This window comes from Symphalangus syndactylus, chromosome 15 (assembly GCF_028878055.3).
Source record: "Symphalangus syndactylus isolate Jambi chromosome 15, NHGRI_mSymSyn1-v2.1_pri, whole genome shotgun sequence".
Classification (NCBI taxonomy): domain Eukaryota; kingdom Metazoa; phylum Chordata; class Mammalia; order Primates; family Hylobatidae; genus Symphalangus; species Symphalangus syndactylus.
In genome coordinates, this window is record NC_072437.2 from 89,182,407 (window position 1) to 89,206,024 (window position 23,618).

General features: G+C 35.1%; 1 protein-coding gene across 11 annotated transcripts in view; it reads right to left on the reverse strand.

Moving 5' to 3' along the window:
* The window catches only part of INTS6 (integrator complex subunit 6), a 119,667-nt gene that overhangs the window by 91,255 nt on the left and 4,794 nt on the right, over nucleotides 1–23,618 (reverse strand). For all 11 annotated transcript variants that reach the window (XR_008651387.2, XR_010116068.1, XR_010116067.1 and 8 more), the window contains one exon: nucleotides 5,525–5,614. Coding sequence is in view for 2 of the 11 variants with exons in the window: in XM_055244807.2 (XP_055100782.1) it covers nucleotides 5,525–5,614 (90 nt within the window). In the remaining 9 variants the exon portion in view is untranslated. The remainder of the gene's footprint in view (nucleotides 1–5,524; nucleotides 5,615–23,618) is intronic.

Genomic DNA, 23,618 nt, shown 5'->3' on the forward strand with positions numbered 1-23,618 from the left:
CGGGATAAACATGAAAATTCAAACACATGTAAACACAGATAAAATGTTTGACATTTTCTATCACACCACTGTGGCATCCCTCAAAATTCCTTACAGATCTTTTTTAAAAAGAGAAAGTTCTCCAAAATTCTAAGTGTCTTGGGAAAAGCAACTATTTAAAATATATGTTTAAAAGTCTTTATACAATGAAATCAGAGTTTTGACACCCTTTGGCAAATATTTTTAGTGATTTTAGTGAATAAAAACATTTTATGAGAGGTAGGGGAGGGAGCTGTGGTTTTTAATCATTTCAGATACTAGAAACTGATTTCAAAAATTTCTGGCCTGTCTTTTAATCTTTAAGAATTAAATGCACATCATAATTATAATCTTCACCAGTTAAACTAAACTCATTTACAATGCCTAGAATTATCCATATCTCAAAGAATGGTGGACTTTTGCATCAATTTTTGAGAACAGACAAGTTGGAATAGAAGACCCCAATCTACAGCCATTTGAATACACAGCTGAGACTACTCATTCTCTTTCTATGAAGACATGCCCTTACTGAATATCTATCCCATGAAGTTATAAAAGTAGTTGTCCTAGTTGGGCTTAAACAGCTGGGACAGCTAATAAGAAAGTAAAACTCGTCCTAACAGATTACTTTGGCTGCAAATACCTTCTCTCAATGTTAGCCTCCACGGCAATCATAACATTGGTAAAGAGATGCAGAAGGACTCGTCAGCATATAGAAATCTCAGTATTTGAAAGACAATACTACTATTAGCACTTTCACGGAAGAGAAAAATAACTGCTACACTATCCTGGAATGTCATTCATCACTAAGAATGTACTGGCAGGATTTCTTCTGGGCTCCTTTATTGAGCAATATTCGTTAGCCATGTGTTCCTGGAATCATAGTACAGAATAGTTTTCCATTGCAAAGCAGTACTAGAAAGGATTATCTGCAGATATCAGAAGAAAATCCTTTTCAATAACTCTAATTATAATTTGTTGATTCTACCAAAACATTTGATATATCAGTTATATAACATGACAAACAGTACTGAGTATCTGGACACAGGTATGTTTATCAACATCAAAGGTAACTACTAAGGAAGTAAGTAATATAGTTTTATCGTGTTTCAGAATTCAAAGTCCTATCAAACACACTCCTCATAAGTGAAAATGCTACGAACAACCAGTTTTATTAAATAGCTGCATTTAAAAAAAAGGCCAAATATATACACATAAAATTCAATCCAAGCAATCATCAAAAATCCTAGGCAGTTATCCAAAAAGACTACAGTAGAAACACACTCATGACACCTCAGACAACGGCCTGGACTTTATTAAATGAGGCCCAAGGATATAATTAAAATCATAAATTCATGTAAAATGATTATATACAGCTCAAGATTTTCATTCATAATATATCTATTACTTTTCTTTCCTAACTCATAACACATTGCTAAGTGACGAGCTGTCCCAGAGAACAGTATTCCTACATTTTTCTGACAAATAAGTTGTAAGAAATTGGTTCATTTGGGCCTATACATACTTAGCCAGGTCAAGAGACAATATGGCACCACATTTTTCCTGTGGCTAGGAAAACTATTTTCTAGGCTCAAAACAACTTTACACTGGGCTTCTTCCTAAAATTCACAGATATAAGGTAGGAGCCACACCCTATGCCAAATCATCCATAAGATCCTTGAATTCAGTCATTCAAAAATGAAATTACGCTATAAAAATTATACAAGATTTGACACACGAAAGCTAATATTAACTCTTCCCTTGCTTTAGTACTCCCACACACTTAGTATGTATCCTTATTTTATCATTCATAAAACCATTTAATAGGTGATTTCCCCCCTAATACTGTGAACTTAAATATTAAGAACCAGATAGGTCCTGTTTATCTTTGTTATCCTCATTGCCTAGAAATGCTCTGATCATAATAGTTTTTCATGCAACACTGAATAAGAACAGAATACCTAAAAGACACTTATATAGAAAGCTGAAGTAGACAAATAAGAAATCAGGTAATAGAAGGTAAATTTTAAGAACACACAAAATTAGAATCAAGCAAAAAGGCAGCAGCCATATCAGGAAGAAAGCACTGGCCTGGAGGTGCTGGCATGTCTTTGGAATTGATAAATTCTAATCTAGATTTTGGCAGTAACAAATGTTATAACCTAAGCAAATCACTCTGACTCCCTGGATCTCAATTTCCTCATTTGTAAAATATAAGACTAAATGAGTTCTATATTTCCTCACATGATATAAGGATGATTTTAAAGCAGCAAGAACATTTACTCCTGAAAAACAGCACCAACAGAACAGATATAATATACAATGTTGGATAATATGACTCTTAAGCAAAGGATATCATACAGGTGGAATATACAACTCCATAAAAAGTAATAGGTCATACCAACAGCAGCCACAAGCCAACCAGGAATTATGTACACACATCTCTAATGTGGAAATTAATGACACATTCATACACTGAATAAATCTAAAAAAGAATTAACTTCTGCCAGAGGCAAAGGTTGAGAGATGCGAAAAGACAGATATAAAGGCAAAATTGTTATTCCCTAGTAGGAACCAGAATACAGATCATATCTAGCATTCATGCATGTGCACAATACAAACACAGAAGAACAATACAAAAAGCATCTTTATGCTTTTCTATGAATTGAAAAGCTCCTTAAAACAAATCCCATAATTATTTAGGCTAGAATATTTCACAATATCTCACAACATTTAGCAAAAATTAATCTAGGATAACTTTCTCATTGCTCCAACAAGACAGTGTTGTTGGTACATTAAGAAGAAAACATGCAGGGGATTAAAGACATTCCTAACCTTGAAACAACTCACCGGCCTATGTTCCAACTTCAAAATAATTTACTTTTGCTTTAAAACAAATGAACCTTCCACCTCAGATAATAAGGTGCAACAGTAATCAGTTTTGAACTCAATGACTACCAGATTCAATACACCAATGTTTATAATCAATACTTTTTAAAAATACAGGCTCTGTTGTCAACACTATGCTAGTATTGTAAAAGATAAAAGAGAACTAAAAGGTAAGATCTCTGCCCACAGGAAAATTTTCCTAACCTTACTAGCAAGGTAGTTTCAGGTTATTATAAACACATTGCCCTATTTTTCCAAAATCCTTCCCAAGGAAAGACATAGGAAGAAAGGTGAGAAATTCCAATACACATGTATATTTCAAGATATTTTTAAGCTAGAAGAGGTCCCCACAAAACAAATTTTACAAACAAAACAGATCCAGACATATGGAAACAAAATACATTGTACCCCAAAGGGCATTTCTACAAAGGCAGTAGACAGCACCTCAAATGCATCACCTCACACATAATACTTTACAACAGAAAACAGAAATGACTTCTCAAGCAAAATCATTACGGATAAAAACAAAACAAACATTCAAAAGACTTCTAATTTATTAATATATAAAGTTGAATGAAGCTGTTAACGATTACGTGTCCTATTAAGAAGAAAAATTAATTTGAGAGCTTCAAATTTAAAATGACTTTTTTCTTTTTTTTTTTTTTGAGATGGAGTCTCACTCTGTCGCCCAGGCTGGAGGGCAGTGGCACAGTCTCAGCTCACTGCAACCTCCGCCTCCTGGGTTCAAGTGATTCTCCTGCTTTAGCCTCCTGAGTAGCTGGGATTACAGGTGTGCGCCACCATGCCCAGCTAAATTTTTTGTATTTTTGGTAGAGACAAGATTTCACCATGTTGGTCAGGCTGGTCTTGAACTCCTGATCTCATGTCTGCCCGCCTCAGCCTCCCAAAGTGCTGAGATTACAGGCGTGAGCCACCATGCCCGGCTAAAATGACATTTTTATTGCTTGCTTTTTATATAATCCACGTCTACCTGTTTCTGAAAGTAGCAGGACCATAACTGGCTGTACACGTCAACTAATCTAAGAAAGCCCAAAAGCCCATCAAGTTCAGCTATGGAGCATTCCAAGGCTACTGATTATATATAGACTATAAATTATTTAATCATGAATTATAATCTACCTAAATTTTTCAGCTCTATCTCCATGAATTATATCCTAAATTCCCTTTATTATCAACTGTTCAAATAAAACAATTTTAGCTCTTTTCCCCCAAATAAGAGCAGAGAATTACATCTCTTTAGTGGTTCCAATGCCTCATGAAATAATACTATTATGTACTTTTCTTTACAGCCTACTAAGTACTTTCATATACATTATTTCAGACTTCCAATAACCCTATGAAGTAAGGCAAATGTTATTCTCTTTATTTCATGGAAAAGGATAGAAATTAGGAAGTCAGGTCACTGGTACAAAGTTTACTGCTAGAAAGTAGTTAAACAAAGACTAGGACCCACATGCCCTGACTCCATGTCCAATTTATATTCCACAATGTCACACAAATAATTCTAAAAGCTACTGAACTTAAAATGTATACTTTTCCTGCTTAATTAAACCCTTATAAATACCATGGGAATTAAGATACTAAAGCAAATGCAAACAATAAAGCACCATCAAAACAATCACCTTTCTATATCAGCCCATGTTAAAGAGCAGTTCAAATACTATAGTAGAAACACCTTAAAATTAAAAAAATCTATTATATTCATTATACGACACCACACACAACTCTGCATAATGAATGTTGGTGTAGAATAGGTAAGGTTAGCTATAAATTTTTTATACAGCTGGGTGCAGTGGCTCACACCTGTAATCCCAACACTTTGAGAGGCCAAGGCGGGTGGATCCTGAGGTCAGGAGTTCGAGACCAATCTGGCCAACATGGCAAGACCCCATCTCTACTAAAAATACAAAAATTAGCTGGACATGGTGGCTCATGCCTGTAATCCCAGTTACTCAGGAGGCTGAGGCACAAGAATTGCTTGAACCCAGGAGGTGGAGGCTGCAGTGAGCCAAGATCATGCCACTGCACTCTAACCGGGGCAACAGAGTGAGACTCCGTCTCAAAAAAAAAAAAAAAAAAAAAAATATATATATATATATATATATATATATATATGTATAATACATTTGACTTAGAGAAAACAAAAATGTCCAAAAACCTTACTTTTCCTAGTCTTAACACCTCTTCTTGGCTTTGCTATACTCTAGCCAAAGAGTTTCCACAGTCGTTGGACTGCCAACGACAATTCACTGAAATATAGGAAGAAATCATTAGAATGCTGTTTCCCTTTTTTTAAATCTGAAAAAAACTAAGGAATTCATTTTACTATTTATGACAGACTGAAACTGTCACCCTCACATAAACTCATAATTACACATACGAATGGGGTGTGGGTATGCTCAAACATTTCTCATAGAAGAGATTCTTATTCAAGAAAATAAGAACACTGCTACAAACAAAGATGGGCCATAGGAGACAGATGACTCTAAACTGCATCAAATAATCAGAGAACCTATTAAAGGTGTTCAATATCCTACAAAAATAAAGGATTGTTCAACTGCATTTGCATAATCCATGTAATATAAGCACAACTTACCTCATCCTGGACTCCACTGGTGGTAGTCAACTTGCTCCCATCAGTAATCGTGATAATTATTGCTGGCTCCAAGAAAAAAGGGTTTCTTCCCTAAAATCAAAAAACACATTGATCATACAAAGGTTTAGATTTGGCTTACAAAGTAAAAAGTCAATTCTCAGAACAGCATATATACAATCTCCCTTTCTAGTTTCATTTTACATGTAGTATGTACCTGTTTGTACATTTTAAGAAAAGATATAGAAGGACACATAAACTAAACAGTGATTAACCCTGAGAAAGAGGGATTAGGTAGAGAAAGAGGTGGATTTTTCACTTCTTTATAAATTTGTGAATTGCTTTCATTTTTAGAGGGAGTGTATTTACGTTACTAAGAGTATTTAATTTCTTAAAAGGGACCCTAGTAGTTCAATTCTAATAATTTGATTTTTGTAGATATTACAAGTTACAATAAAAAAAGAACACTTCCTGAGAAACTTTCTTAAAAAGGAAGGCAAGACAGTAGGTGAACATTACCATAAGGTATGCATGTAATCAAAATGTCTAAGCAAATAACTAGGTAAATGATTTGAAAGATTTTAAGAGCTAGTTCTATGGAAATAGTAGGACTACTCTAAATTCAGCAAAAATTTAACAACAGTACAAGATGAAAAGTTAAAATTAAAAAATGGTTACCTAAAGAAAATGCTTGGAGAGAAAAGTACAAAACTAGTGGTAGCAAAAGCAATGGAACAGAGTAGCACGGGTTCTCAAATGTTCTGTATAGAAGGTGAGATAACTTCAATAGCTTCCATTCAAATATCTGGCCAACCCACTCTACTAGCACAATGATCAGTTCTAGGCGACACATATGGTACGGGACTACGACAAACATAAGCTTGCCTTTTACATATAAATGGCTCCCATTTGAGGGACTGACAGAACTAAGGCCAAAGGATATAAATTTCAAGAGGGTAAACCTTGTATTTGCAATCGAAGGTATCAAATTCTCTGCCACTAACGGCACCAAGAATTGAATGAAGCTTTCTTGGATAAAACGTAGAACTGTGTATGACAATTTTTTAATGTCATATGAGCCACTTGGAGATCTTAAAATGCAGTTTCTGATTATGTCTGGTATGAAGACTAAGATTCTTCATTTCTAACAAGACTGGCAGCTAGAAGACACTAATAGCCACAGACCATACCTAGAACAACAACAATGTAGAAGAGTTATAAACATGTAATATTCTATGGTCCTATAACCTTTCTTCTTATAACTCTCAATTTCTAACATATTATTATACACAATATTTATTGAATGAATTCAGTTAATTATATGATTATAATCTAATCATCATAAAGTGGGAGTGGGGGACATGTAATAGATTGTCTTGATCAAATCATTCAACTTGTAAGTGACACGTGCACTTTTCTAATTGGTGCCCATGAAAAAAATGGTTCCAGGGGAGAAAGATTCCTTTGGTTAAACTTAAAATATGTTAGATATAATCTCTAGAAGATTCTAAATGCACAGCAGCATTAAAACGTCACAGGAGTCTTGCAGGGAGACAACATGAATTAATTTATCCCTCCTTCTTCCTCTGTAATATTCATGTTAAAATGAACTCATTTGGGGGAATTATTACATTACATTGTAATATTGTCTCTATATTGTCTCTCATACGATTCACCCCCAAAATATATAATAAATTCTAATAATATAGGTCTTCTCAGGCAATGTTCATTCCCAACTCTTAGCTTTGATTGTTTCCCTAAAGTAGAATGTTTTTCCTCTTCCCTCCTCAAACCTACCCAACTCCTACTCATTCCTTAAGGCCCAGTTTAAATCTTTGTATTTTCCACGAAGCTTTCCCTGATTACTTTGGCTTTTAGTAATCACATCTTTCCATCTCCATATTCTAACAGTGGTAGTTTTTACACTTTAAATTAAATAAATAAGAAGGTAAATAAAATGTTCCTTTAAAATTGGATTTGAGTGGTTCCATGGAGCACAATTTGAATACCACTTCCCCACAACATCTATCCCTCACCTTTTCAAATAATTTTTAATTTAAATAAGAATTTAAATACACACCATCTTACACAATGTGAATATATCTAACACTGCAGAAGTATACACTTAAAAATGGTTAAGACAATAAATTTTGTTGTGTTTACCACAATTTATTAAAAAAAAAAACACCGTCTCGTATTGCTTGCTATTTTTTCATGTGTTTGAATACGCTGAAGGCAAAGAATATGTCATATTTCTTTCCACACCACTAAGCAAGTACTGGGAACAAAACACTTCAACTTATTGACTCACTGATTATAGCTTAATACAAATCAGCCTGGGTTCACAGAACCATTTAGAATTACTCAAACTTCAACAAGATTCAAAAAATGTATGTTACCTTTACCTCAATATAAATGTGTACTCCCCAAACTCAACGCATAACTACTCATGAATTTGCTGGGCTACTAACGTATAAAAAGGAGCACTATCTCCCTCTTGTATCTTTCAACCATCTACTATCTACTCATTCGTGTTGGCCATTCAAAGATTTGAGTGGTTACTATATATCAGGTATTGTATTAAGTGTATGATACATAATCTCTACTCTCATATATAATAAACATATGTACACATAACAATAAATCTCTCTCTTGGTCTCTACCAGTATTTTAGCTCAAAAATTGCCTAAGGGAGATAAAGAAAACCAAGAGGTCCTAATAGCTTCGAAACTATATTATCTTGCTTCCACCCTTAAGCTAAACTACTTTTGTTGACTTGATGCCTTTCAAAAACGAATCAGCAAAGCTCTAAAAGCCACCACAGCATGGATCAAATACTTGTAGTAGGGTCTTCTATATCACTTCTACATTTTAACATAAAACAAAACCAGGCTGGGCGAGGTGGCTCATGCCTGTAATCCCAGCACTCTGGGAGGCCAAGGCACGTGGATCACTTGATGTCAGGACTGTGAGACCAGCCTAGGAAACACTGTGAAAAACCTCGTCTCCATCAAAAAATACAAAAATTAGCCAGGCATGGTGGCACATGCCTGTAGTGCCCAGCTACTCGGGAGGCCGAAGCAAGAGAATCCCTTGAACCCAGGAGGTGGAGGTTGCAGTGAGTCAAGATCATGCCACTGCACTCCAGCCTGGGCGACAGAGTGAGACTCCGTCTCAAAAAAGAAATCAGATTTCCTGACCAAAAGTCTGACACCCATTCACTTTTATTCCTGTATAAGCACACTGAGAATTGTCTTTCAGAGGCAAGAGATTAATCATACTTCTAATTAAAGAAAAATAATCTACCATGTAGCAGACTCATACAGATGATGACATCCACCCGAAAGGTTAATACTTTTTAAAGGCCCATGTCTACAAAATTAAGTTAAAATATATTAAAACTTAACAGAAAGTCTGGGTTATTAAATTTAATTAAGCTAAATTCAAACACTAAAACCAAAGTTACTTTTTCTTAGACAACAAAACAAAGCTTTTAGTTGAAACTTGACTAGTCTTAAACAAAATACTCTCCACAGAGGATACCCTTAAACTGGCCTGAAATTGCTATAGTAACAGTAACATTACTGCTATCGTCTTGATAATAACAATAAAGCACTTATCTCATTTGACCCTAAAAAAACTTAGTGAGGTAAAATATTCAGGGAGATTAAATGATATAACTCAAGGTGGACTAGATGGTGGCAAAGCCAGAAACTTATTAAGCTATTCTAATTCTAAAATCCACATGGTCTTTCTGCACCACCTGGAGATCCAACTGGCAGCTGCTAAATTCTCTTCGACGTAATTCCATACCAACCTGGATTGTGCCATATTTACCCAACAAGGAATGGTGTTATAATCAGATTGTTTTGTTTTTAATATATTCTTTCTGCAATAAAATTAACTATATAGTAAAACTATTCCTTTACTTGGTAGATTCCTGTGATTCTGTAATTACTTAGCCATCAATTTCTTCATATATAAAATCAATGTATCTTCCCCCAACACAAACACACTGAAACAAAACACAATATATACTAATGTTTACTTTTAAAAACGATATAACTTCAACTTTCAGAGAGTATATACACAAACACAAGATAAAATAATAAGTTCTTTAGTGACTTCAAATTTTGGAAAAGTCAGATAAAGATCAAACATAGAAAAGAAAAAAGAAAAATACAATCATCCTCATTGTACCAATTATCCCCTGCCATGCCTAAGATTCTTTCCTCTCTAAGATTAAAGAGCTTAGTCAAGAATCACACTAAGAAAAGCAATAATCAGTTACTATAAAAATTAGAATAATGATTAAGTTAATGTAATTTATACACACAAGGTTGTTTTATTACTTCTTCAGGAAAAATGTATCCCCATCTCTATTATATAAATGTTTGACATTAACAAATTTATTTAAGCATGAATTTCTACATCACTAGCAGAAAGTGAACAGGTAGCTCCAAGAAAGTTTTCTTGGCCGGGCGCAGTGGCTCACGCTTGTAATCCCAGCACTTTGGGAGGCCGAGGCGGGCGGATCACGAGGTCAGGAGATCGAGACCACGGTGAAACCCTGTCTCTACTAAAAAAATACAAAAAATTAGCTAGGCGTGGTGGCGGGCGCCTGTAGTCCCAGCTACTCGGAGAGGCTGAGGCAGGAGAATGGCATGAACCCGAGAGGCGGAGCTTGCAGTGAGCCGAGATTGCGCCACCGCACTCCAGCCTGGGTGACAGAGCGAGACTCCGTCTCAAAAAAAAAAAAAAAAAAAAAAAAAAAAAAAAAAAAAAAAAAAAAAGCAAGAAAGTTTTCTTATATACTGTTTTGCACTGTTCCTTGCTGCATAATGTCATCTTTCTCTGTCAACATTGTTTACCCAGCAAATTAAAAAAGTTTTAGTTGTCTGCCAGTATTGTTAAGATTTTTGTCATGTTTTACAAAAAAATAAAGTTTTAACACCTCCAAAGTCTAAATGAGAGTTACAACTTAATTACTGCAATATAATGTTATTCACTATCTGGTGTCAAGCCTATGCAATTTAATAATTCCCAAATCCTTATATTTAAGAGCAATTATTTTACATTGTTATTCCTAAGTATGTTTATAAAGTCACTCAGTTGGGAGAAAATCCTTTAGAATTTCTGTCAATATTCACCTTGGCCATAAAGTTATAAGTAGCCTTTATCATAATTATAATGATATATTTAAAACAAAAAAAAAACTAAGCTCTGCTACAACAAAGACGGCCAGTAGAGGGACTAAAAGTTTACTTTTGCTATTAGCAGAATAAATTCACGTTTTACTCTCAGAGCAGTGGTTCCTGTCATAAAGAAATCCAAACATATCACTAGAAAATATAATGCAAAATATAATGTTCTAGCTCTAGAGCTACTTACTAATGGGAGTCAATCTTTCTGTCATTAAAAATTTTTCATTTTAATTTTGGTCAAAAACCTCAAGTAAGAGTTCTGCCACAAGATAATATAAAGCAAAACCTTTTACTTCGCTTAAAATTTCCTATTATAGTTCTCTCAACAACCAGTTACCATGGTGTTAAATTACTCAGTTAAAGCATAAAATCTCAATAAGAAAATTTAAAGAATTAATGTAAACATATTATCTATTAGAACCTATGTTATTTTTGAAAGAAAATGCTTTTGAAATGTTACAACAAATTATTTTGAAAAAAAATTTTGAAAATATTAAAAAAAGGTAATTTCCTCCAAATATAAACTAACCTGATCTCAGGAAAACAATTGTTTTCACTTACCTAAGAAACTGAAAATGTAGTGGAGGAGGGGCATAGGAATGTTACTTTACCCTTAAATAGGTCATAAAATCTTCTGATGGGCTAATCATGTTTGTCAAGTCAATAATTCATTGTCATTAATACTGTTAATTTTTTTAAAGGTAGAGGAGGTTCATTAAATTATGGGGATAAATACACAAACTGGCTAATAATATATTACAAACAAAACAGAATTACTTAAAAGTCAATAAAGGCCTGACAGGCTTACATTTAAATCAATATTCCAAGTCCAGAGCTACAAATTTCACGTTTGTTTCAGATTTCAGTAAGATTATTACTTTTATTGTTAAAATCTCAAGTAGTGTAGTATAAAAATGAGTCTTTTGATATCAAACTCTAAAATATTCATCTTAAGACATTAACCCTTGTAAAACCTTTGACCACATAAAAAAGATCTCTGAAGGATACGTTAGAAACTGATTAACCATGGTTGCCTCCATAGAAAGGAAGTAAACAACTGTGTAACTTTTTATAATACTTCAACTTTTTTTTAACCATGTGCCTTTATTATATGTTCAAAACAAATACTCTTCAAAATTAAAAACGTATTTGGTATTCTAAAATACAATCTGCTAGTATATAAAAATCTGGTAACAGAATACATTAAGGGCTACAGCTACAGAAAACACGTTAGAATTCCACAGTGTAAGAAATATATTTTTAGTTTCAAGTAACTCCGTTACATGATTGTGTTCCGATACAATTCCTTTATTCAACCACATAATTCCTTATGTTAAAAATACAACAGCATTAAAAACAGATGGAATACTACGATTTAAGCAAAAGTAGGGGGGAATTCCATATATCTGTTTTAATGTAACGACTAAGGAACTCCATCCTGGAATTTGATTTAATAATAGACTGAAGAGTAATAATGTAAGAAATTGTAAGTCACCATAAGAACTGCAGCATCACTAAAGTTTGACTTTGTAAAAAAAAAAAAAATTAGGGAAATTCAATAATTGATAGGACTAAGTATAACTGCAAAACACAGTAATATAAACTCAATATATCTGAAATATTAATAATTTGGCAGAATTTGAGTTTATACTTGAACTGGAATCTAAAGTTTGAATAAAATTAACAAACTGGTCTGGGGAATGCCTAAAAAGTAGTGCCAGGCAAATAGTGTTTATGCTGGCATATAAGGAGTAATTAAGCTATCAGAAATAGAACTTTACTTAATAAATAGTAATATTCTAAGAATCTAATACATACATTAGATGGACTGGGGCCAGGCATGGTGGCTCACACCTGTAATCCTAGCACTTTGGGAGGCCGAGGTGGGAGGACAGCCTGAGGCTAAGATTTCAGGATGAACTGGGTAATAATAACTTGGGAAAATTTTATTCTAGTGAAGCATGTAATAAAAAACATGTTAGAAATGTTTTTTTTAAAATAAATGTATAAAAATCCAAGATGTAAACATATTTTCAAAGATAGGTGAATGGAGTTATACAGCAATAATGGTAAAATTTAATTTCACCTAAAAGAAATCTGTCTAGTCTCTCAAGATTAATCACCTCCTTGAGTTGACTGCTACAAAATCTACAGATGCTACCTTTGTAAAAGTCTGGTTAAATCCCATCTTGAACCCAGCACTGAACTCAATTTTAAATACTATCATAAGCAGACCTTGAATGTAGGGCAAAGAAGCAGATAAAACCATTCTGGTTACTTCCTTCTACACATCACACTACAAATATGGTCTCAAAAAAAAAAAATCAATTCACACACACAACTGTCCTACAAAAGAAGATGGCATTCTATGACAGCCTTCTACATAAATATCTTAAAGGCTACAACTGAAAATGAAGAACTGCCTAATAAATGTTTCAGATCAGGAAAGTTAGCAATAAAGCATTAAATTTCAAAAAGGAAAAAAAATTCATGATAAGCCCTCGGAAAACTGAGAGTATATTGTTTCCCATATGCTATGGCTGAAGGCCAATCTGAAAATAATTGGGTAAGGCATAATGTGAGGCCAGGCATGATGGCTCACACCTGTAATCCAACACTTTGGGAGGCCAAGGCAGGAGGATCACTTGAGGTCAGGAGTTCCAGACCAGCCTGGCCAACATGTTGAAACCCTGTCTCTACTAAAAATACAAAAATTAATCAGGTGTGGTGGCACTTGCCTGTAATCCCAGCTACTGGGAAGGCTGAGGCACAAGAATTGTTTGAACCTGGGAGGCAGAGATTACAGTAAGCCAAGATCATGCCACTGCCCTCTAGCCTGGGCGATAGAGCGAGACTGTGTCTCAAAAATAATAATAACTAAAAAAAGACATAATGTGAGATTAGTTTTAAGGGGCCCTGGTTCGTAAAAAATGTGGATTTTTTGTTTTCAAGGAAAGAAATGGTACTAACCCAACTTTGCTAAGATTTTTTAGGAGGAAACATTTATCTAAATCCATTACATAAGTATATGTACGTGAGTAAAAGTTTCTAAGAATCCTTTCTTGCTAGATTCTGATTGAAACATTTATTGATGCTTGTGCTAAACACCTTCCCAAGTGTTGATAGATTTAAAATTTTCAAAGTAGATAACATTTTCCAGAAACAAAAAAAATCTAACTACATAATACTTGTGCCTATCATTTAAAAGAAAAAAGTTTTATAAGCCTTCCTAACTATACATACAAATCCACCAATACTTTTGCCTTAGAAATGCACTTCATGAAGAAGCAGATGTCACATATGGATGACTGCACAGATTGCTACATGTTTTAGAATGTTACTATAGCTCATTAAAATGGAAAGTTTTAAGAACATGGCAAGATCATCCTTTGTTACATTAAGATTTACATTCACTATAATCTCATTTGTGATTAGACACTACCCATTCTGAATTAACAATAAAATTTAAAATAAAGACCTTCTATTCTTTCTACTACCTATTTAGGCCTGATCTTGTGGATGCAATCTCTTGGTTTTCCTTTCTTACTGGTTTAAGAAATGTGATTACACAAAATTCAAAATTTTACATTCATTATTTCATTACTTGCCAAAGTATATAAATGAGCAAGATAGTTCACAACTCAGAAATTACCAGAGGACACCAAGACATCATTTTGCTAATTCCTGATAATCCAAAAGTACTGTACCTTGTCATTATCTTGCAACATCACCCACTGTCACTTGCAGCCTGACCTTTCACACTGCATATTCAATTATCTTCAATTCCTTATTTAAAACAGATTGTTTTCAATTATTTCAGAATAATTCTGTTTTTAGATGTTTCCAGTGTTGAAACCCCAGAATAACCAATAAGACTGTTGTTGTTTCCTAGTACCTAACAAGGTTCACTCACTTTAAGACAAAGGGAAAGTTTTACTCTGACACACCAGCATCAACTCTGTCATTTCCTAGCTACAAACTGCATCACCTAATAGTATACAATTACTTTTTCTCACATATTCAGAACTGTTATCATGTCCATAATAAAGTTTTATAGAAAATATAATCCTTCCAAGGACCTTCACTAGGAGTCCCACAACTCATTTGGGCAAAACTAATAGAAGGAAGATGTCAAAATGTCACAGATAAAACAGGCAATAAAAACAGGTTATGTGAAGGCTAGAATAATTTTTGATAGGACTAATCACTAGACTGACATAAATTTGTCCTTTGGTTACAACTAATCCTCTTAACTGTAAGATTTAAGTTATAGTACTTTTAATGTACAATTCTCTCTCTCCATATACCAATAATCAAATTTCCAATTATATATGCCCTTCAAAAAAAAATCTTCATATAAAAAAATCCTTCCTAGGCCTATCCTATTATGTCTTTTCCTACACAAATCTACACGACAAATAAAAGGAATTATATATTTTACACTTGACATTTCTTCTGGAGGACAGCACCTCCCCTAAACCCCCATCCCAACCATCACCAATGTGAATTCTAAAATATACAATTACAAAGTCCTAGAAATAAACTCTAAATTTTCTCAAAGAAGTTTAAAACCTTTCTTGCTTTGAAAATTACTTTAGCTAGAAAAACTGGATAGCTACTTATGGCTTCTCATGATGGATGTACAAGTAAGACACCACATAATGTTTTGGCCAATGACAGACCACCACATACATGACAGTGGTCCTGTATGATTATAACACAGCTGAAAAATTCCTATCACCTCCTGACATCTTAATGATCCTGACCCTGTGTGGCCTAGAATAATGAGTGTAAGTCTTAGTTTTTAACAAAGGCCAGGCGCGGTGGCTAACGTCTGTAATCTCAGCACTTTGGGAGGCCGAGGCGGGCGGATCATGAGGTCAGGAGATCAGGAGGTCAGGACATCATGATGGCTAACACGGTGAAACCCCGTCTCTACTAAAAATACAAAAAAAAAAAAAAACACCAAAATTAGCCGGGTGTGGTGGCAGTAGTCCCAGATACTCAGGAGGCTGAGGCAGGAGAATGGCGTGAACCCAGGAGGCAGAGCTTGCAGTGAGCAGAGATTGCGCCACTGCACTCCAGCCTGGGCGACACAGCGAGACTCCTCAAAAAAAAAAAAAAAAAAGTTTTTTAAAACATAAAAATTTTAAAAATAGAAAAAAGCTTACAGAATAAGGATATAAATATTGTATACAGCTATGTTTGTATCTTAAATCTTAAATCACCCACCCAGAGCAACTGCCAGTCCTCAAGCTACATTCACGGTAAGTGCCCTATCTAGGTATACCATTTTTTATCTTTCATACCATATTTCTACTGTATTTGTCAACATTTATATGTTTAGACACATGAATGCTTGTGTTAAAACTGCCTACAGCAATTAGTACAGTTACATGCTATACAAGTAGATGTATAGATGTATAGCCTAAGAGTGATGGGTCATATACCATATAGCCTAGGGGTATAGTCGTCTATCCCGTCTAGGTTTCTGTAGGTATACTCTATGATGTTCCCACAACAGATCTGCCTAATGGTGCAGTTCTCAGAACATATCTCCATTGTTAAGTGATACATAACTGTATGATAGGTTATGGAACAACCTTAATTCTGTTTTTGTCAAAGGTTTCAGACTAAAAAGCTTTTATCCTGTTAAGTGTTTACCATAATATTGGAGACGATGATCATCATCATAAATGAGCTCCTACCATGTGCCAGGCAGGCACTTTTGCTAGATGATTAACAAATATTACTTCTAATCCTCACAAAATTTAAGCGTTGGTATAATCACAATTCTACGGATGAGAAACTGGATGCTCAGAGAGATTAAGGGACTTTTCAATACAATATAAGCTAGTGAGTGACAGAACCAGGCACAGCCAGTTCTAATATAGCAGTTCTTTCCATACCACCATGCTGCTTGTTCTGAAAAAAGCAAGATTAAAAAAACCTCTAGTACCCCATAATTTCAATTTTTAAAATTCAAATAAGAGAAAATTCATAAAAATGATTAATAGGTTGTGTTACAATAATAAATTGTGTTGTACATCCCTTAATCTTTATCACAATTCTGCAAGATAGGTTTTTTCATTCTATTTGTCTAATGGGGAAAGTGAGGCTGAGAGGTTATATGACTTGTCAGGTCACGAGTGGAATGGAAATTCATAAGTGGATCTGGTCTTATTTTTCTGAATCTTAAGACATAATGCTTAGAAATTTTCAAAACTACCTTAAGTTAAATGAAAACATGGTAGTTAACTCATCAACTCTCCAGGCAAAAAGTTATATAAATGTAACCCTAATACTGGTTGGCATACTACATTGGAAAAATCGACTAATGAACAAGGTTAATAGCTCTATATTAACTAGCTACACATCAGAAACAAACTATGAAGCACAAAATCAAGAAGCGCCATTAAATACTTATGTATATTATTAGAATCTAGGCCTTAAAGTAATTACAGTATAAAAACCCTGTCAACTATCCCATACGTCCCCAGGCCTCCCCAACTCCGGCCTTTTTTTTTTTTTTTTTTAGACAGAGTCCCACTCTATCACCCAGGCTGGAGTGCAGTGGCACAATCTTGGCTCACAGCAACCTCCGCCTCCTAGGTTTAAGCGACTCTCCTGCCTCAGCCACCCGAGTAGCTGGGATTGCAGGCGTGTACCACCATGCCTGGCTAATTTTTGTGTTTTTGGCAGAGATGGGGTTTTACCAGGTTGGCCAGGCTGGTCTTGAACTCCTGGCCTCTAGTGATCCTCCCTCCTCAACCTCCCAAAGTGCTGGGATTACAGGTGTGAGCCACAGGGACAGCCCCTCCTATGTTTTTGACCATGATTTTGTTTTGTTTTTGAGATGGAGTTTTGTTCTTGTCGCCTAGGCTGGAGTGCAATGGCGCAATCTCAGCTCACTGCAACCTTCGCCTCCCGGGTTCAAGCAATTTTCCTGCCTCAGCTTCCTGAGGGTGCCTGTAGCTGGGATTACAGGGGCCCGCCACCATGCCCAGCTAATTTTTGTATTTTTAGTTTCACCATGTTGGCCAGGCTGGTCTCGAGCATCTGACCTCAGGTGATCCGCCCACCTCAGCCTCCCAAAGTGCTGGGATTACCAGGCATGAGCCACCGCATCTGGCCATTGATCATGATCTTCACTCTGCATTGCCCCCTAACCTGCAAGGGTTCCGGATTCTCAGTAAACTTTTATTCTTCAGATGCTACTACCTCTAAGAAGTCTTCCCTGGTTTATCCCCTAGATTGGGTCCCCAACCCCTGGACCCTATCAGGAATGGGCAGCACAGCAGAAGGTGAGCAGTGGGCAAGTCAGCATTACCGTTGGGGCTCCGCCTCCTGTTAGATCAGCAGCAGCATTAGATTCTCATAGGAGCACGAACCCTATTGTGAACTGTGCATGCCAAGGGGTCTAGGTTATGCGCTCCTATGAGACTCTAACGCCTGATGACCTGAGGTGGAAAAGTTTCATCTGAAACCATCCCAACCACCTCTACCAATCCATGGAAAAACTGTCTTCCACAAAACCAGCCTGGTGCCAAAAAGGCTGGGGTGCGCTGCCCTAAATTCATTTACTTTCTGCCAAACAAAGGGAGGAAGGAATCCAACTAAAGCTAATTTTGTAACAAACAGTACTTAGATAGAATGTTACAAGAAAGACTAAATGTAACAGAGACAAAATGAAAAGCTTAGCTTTCAAACAAGAACTGAAAGAAATCATACTGCATTACAGAACTATAGACAAAACTGAAGAAAGCAACTCAGATCCACTGCTTATACATTTAAATAAAATGGTATTAAATAATATACAAATCCTTAATAAAATCTGCATAACTGTTCTATCACCAATTACAATATTTTAAAATATTTCATAAATGTGAAGAAATTAAGCCTCCGAACCTTTCTAGGCCTTTTCTTCACCTACAAAATGAGGAAAATTGAGTAAACTTCTAAAATCACTTCCATTCTAAAGCCCTATGACAATAATAATAAAACACAGAAAGTTTAATGAAAACTTGTCAGTAGATGCAAATGTTCAATTTTTTTAAGAGTATGTATTTTTAAAATTCACTAAGCTTCACACTTCAGATTTGTTTAAGTTACATCTCAATAAAAATGTTAAAGATCAGAAAATACAAACCAAAATAAAATTTTTAAAAAATTTAGTATTTTGTTTAAAGTCTGGCAACCATGGTAAACTTTTATAGACTAATAGTAAGACTAAACAAAAATCAAGTTTATATAAGGAAATTACTTTTTTAAGCTGAGTACAATGGCAAGAGCCTGCAGTCCCAGCTACTCTGAAGGCTATGGTGGCAAGCTTGCTTGAGCCCAGCGGTTCAAGACCAGCCTGGGTAACACAGAGAGACTTTGTATCTAAACATTTTTAAAATTAAAAAGCCCCAAAAAACAAGAAAAGTCCACCAAGACTAATTTAATTGTAGCGTATAAATCTGAGTCAAGGTTATTATGGCCAAAAATCATTTTATATATTTGAGAAACATTTCAAACTATAAAATATTATATAATCTCTTTGGAGAAATCTATGACATGAACATGACTAAATAAACAATCCTTTTAACTAATTTTGACCACAAATGACCTTAATTCAAAATACACAAATAAGTCCAATGATGTCAAATATTAGATTTGTTCCTGATCTTTTAATTTCCAGCTGTATATAATACATAATTATCAATATTCTCCTGTATCAAAAGAAAGTAAAATGCTCTTTAAAGAAGTAGAATATATTATTTGGTGTTTGTTTGTTTTTGTTTTGTTTTTTTGTTTTTTTTTGAGACAGCCTATTGCCCAAGCTGGAGTGCAGTGGCACCATCTCAGCTCACTGCAACCTCCGCCTCCAGGATTCAAGCAATCCTCCAACCAGGACTCAGGAGTCCTGAGTAGCTAGGACTACAGGCACATGCCACTACCCCCAGCTAATTTTTTTTTTTTTTTTTTTTTTCAGTAGAGATGGGGTTTCACCACATTGTCTAGACTGGTCTCAAACTCCTGACCTCAAGTGATCCACCTGCCTTAGCCTCCCAAAGTGCTGGGATTACAGGCGTGAGCCATGGCACCCGGCCTATTTTTGACTTTTGTATTTAAGATTTGTTTTGAACAATTTCTAATTAAGAATGCAATACTGGCCGGGCGCGGTGGCTCACGCCTGTAAATCCAGCACTTTGGGAGGCCGAGGTGGGCAGATCACCTGAGGTCAGGAGTTTGAGACCAGCCTGGCCAACATGGCTAAACCCCGTTTCTACTAAAAATACAAAAATTAGCTGGGGGTGGTGGTGGGAGCCTGTAATCCCAGCTACTCAGGAGGCTGAAGCAGGAGAATGGCTTGAACCCGGGAGGGAGAGGTTGCAGTGAGCCAAGATCACGCCATTGCACTCCAGCCTGGGCAACAAGCATGAAACTCTATTCCAAAAAAAAAAAAAAGAGAACGCGATAATGTTTTTCATTTTTCTTTTTTTTTTTTTTTTTCAGATGACTGGAGAATTTTTTCTTTTAGAAAACAGTTTTAGAGTATAAAATTCTGAAGAAATATTTTGCAAATGTTTTGAAAGAAAATCTGGGTTTGGGGATATTCCTTCTCATTTAAATTATACCACCATTAAATTAATGCTCTATAGGAAATAAATCATATCCATTTTGTACTACTTTGAGCTCAGTTAAATCTTATTAAAATATCCCTTGATTTACCCAACAGATGCGCTCCTAAAAGGTTCCCTGCAAATCAAACTTGTGTAAATCTCATCTAAAACGCACTAGGGGGAGCTCCCTATTTGAAAGAATCCTAAAGCATGTGCTTTTTTCACGTAAGTATTCTTGCAAAAGAATGACTTTCTGACTTATCTGCTAAATTATTTAAGTTGTTTTAACACTTCTTTAGAAACATCATCCTATGCTTATTAAATGCCACTGAGACAACTTTGGCCAAGTTATATTACTTTTCTTTTTTTTCACACCTGCTTTTCTGGGATACAATACAAAGCCCAAGGAAAAACATATACTTCGTGATACTAATAGATGTTTAAGGCATGTAATAATCAGCTTTGAAGATTTTTATAATTTTAATTTCAAATTTAAAGCTGAAAAAATAGAAAACTAGAGGTAAACATACTAATCTTTTGGAGGAAAAGGATGCTTTTGTCTAGTGAGCACATCCTAATAAAGTACATTTTAAATATATCACTCCATTTAAACCTCTCATCAATTCTATATTAAAGGTACAATGGCTTCATTATTGCCAACTTGGAATAAGAAGTAGCAGAGGCTCAAAATAGTAATGTGAATGCTCAATGTTACATAATGATTCAATGGCGAGGCCAAGATTGGGATTCCAATTCTCACATTTCTAGCCATTGCTCTTCTTTTACACAATAAAGACGGGGAAAAAACATTTAAGCAAGTTTGACAGGAGAGTGCCCTCTCTACCAACAAAAATTATTGAGGCTCAAAAGTTCAGGGATTTGCAGAGACCATTCAAAGGGGAAAGGGCAGTCTCTTCAACATATGGTGGTGGAGAAACTGGATATCCACATGCAAAAGAATGAAGTTGGACCCTTACCTTATACCATATACAAAAATTAATTCAAAATAGATTAAAGACCTAAACAGAAGATCTAAAGCTATAAAACTCTTAAAACACAGGAGAAAAGCTTCAGTGACAGTGGATTTAGCAATGATTTTGTGGATGACACCAAAGGCACAGGCAATAAAAGCAAAAATATGTAAACTGGACCATCTAAAAATTAAAAATTTTGTGCATCGAAGAAACAACAGAGTGAAAAAGCAAACTACATAATGGGAGAAAATATTTGCAAATCATTTATCTGATAAGGGATTAATATCCAGAAAATATAAAGAAATCCTAAAACTCAACAACAAAAAACAATTTTAAAATGGGCAAAGGACTTGAATGAACATTTCTCCAAAGACAGTGTACGAATGGCCAACAAGCATATGTTGATGCTTAACATAAATAATTATTACGGAAATGTAAATAAAAACCACAATGAGATACAACCTCACACCCATTAGGATAGCTAATGTCAAAGAAAAACAGAAAATTGTGTTAGTGAAGATATAAAGAAAGTATAACCCTTGTGCACTGTTGGTAGGAATGTAAAATGGTACAACTGCTACGAAAAACAGTATGGTATTTCCTCAAAAAATTTAAAATGGAATTACAATATGATCCAGTCATTTCATTTCAGGGTATATATCCAAAAGAACTGGAAGCAGGATCTCAAAAAGTTACTTATACACCCATGTTCATTGCAGCATTATTCACAACAGCCAACAAGTGGAAGCAATCCAAGTGACTATCAATGGATATGTGGATAAGCAAAATGTGGTACATACAATAGAGTATTATTCAGCCTTAAAAAGGATGAAAAAATCCTGACATGCTATAACATAAATGAATGTTGAGAACATTATGCTAAATGAAATGAGCCTATCTAAAAAGGCAAATACTGTACGATTTCACTTAGCTGTGATATCCAGAGTAGACAAATTCATAAAAACAGAAAGTGGAATAGAGGTTTCCAGGGACTGGGAGTTACTTGATATAGAGTTTCAATTTTGCAAGATAAAAAAGTTCTGGATATTGGTTGCACAGCAATATGAATATATTTAACACTACTGAACTGCACACTTAAAAATGGTTAAGACGGTAAATTTTGTCAGGTGTTTCTTACCACAATTTAAAAAAAAATTTTAATTAAAGGAATTAAAAAATTTACAAAATACCATTCATCATTGTGTTTCTAGTTTATATTCAACACAGCAGTATTTCAGGTATAGTAATTAACTTACTTTCATTTGAAAAGATGTCTATAGCTTAATAAATATCAAACTTTTATTCATACACTTGTTGACAATCTAAGAAAAACCAAGCACCCAAATGGAAATGGAGTTCTCACTACTTCACCTGCCAGCCTTCAAAAAGAAGCCTGTATTTCACACCACCTATTAAATGGGTACTATTTAGGCAAAGGGAAAAAAAGTAGTATTAGAACTATAACTGTATTATCTCCTAAGTTTACAAAATAGACCTTTATGCTCAAAAATAAAATTGGTTAAAATTCTTTTCCCTGAGAATCATTAAATTTGATATTGTACAAAAGCCACCATTTTTCAATGTAGGACATAAACATTCAACATAGAAAATCCTCAAAAAATTAAGCACATATTTTATCTCCTTTTAAGATATCTGTCAAGGATTGTCTTCACCAAGGGCAAATAGTAGGAAAGGTGCCACTCTAACTCCTGGAACAATTTAATCAGTACTAATATACTTCAGGTAGCGGGGGTGTGGAATCAGGTCAGTAACAAAAATGGACTTGCAGGCCAGAGTAAAGATACATTGGCTAATCTTAACTAACATAATTTACTGAAAAAAAGAAAAAAGACAATGTTGAAAATATCGGGCTGGGTGCTGTAATCCTAGCACTTTGGGAGGCCAAGGTGGGCAGATCACCTGAGTTCAGGAGTTCGAGACCAGCCTGACCAACATAGAGAAACCCAGTCTCTACTAAAAATACAAAATTAACCAGGCATGGTGGCTTGAGCCTGTAATCCCAGCTGCTCAGGAGGCTGAAGCATGAGAATGGCTTGAACCCAGGAGGAGGCGGCTGCGGTGAGCCAAGATCGCGCCATTGCACTCCAGTCTCGGCAACAAGAGAGAAACTCTGTCTCAAAAAAATATATATATATATAGATGGAAAAAAGGATGACCTGTAACAATAAGAAAATTAACTCATCTACATATAAAACTTTAATCAGACCTCTCACATTTTATACATTTCCTAATTTTAGATATTAGGGCTGCTTCAGACTTTCAGCAGGTCTCAAAGGATCAGCATTATTTG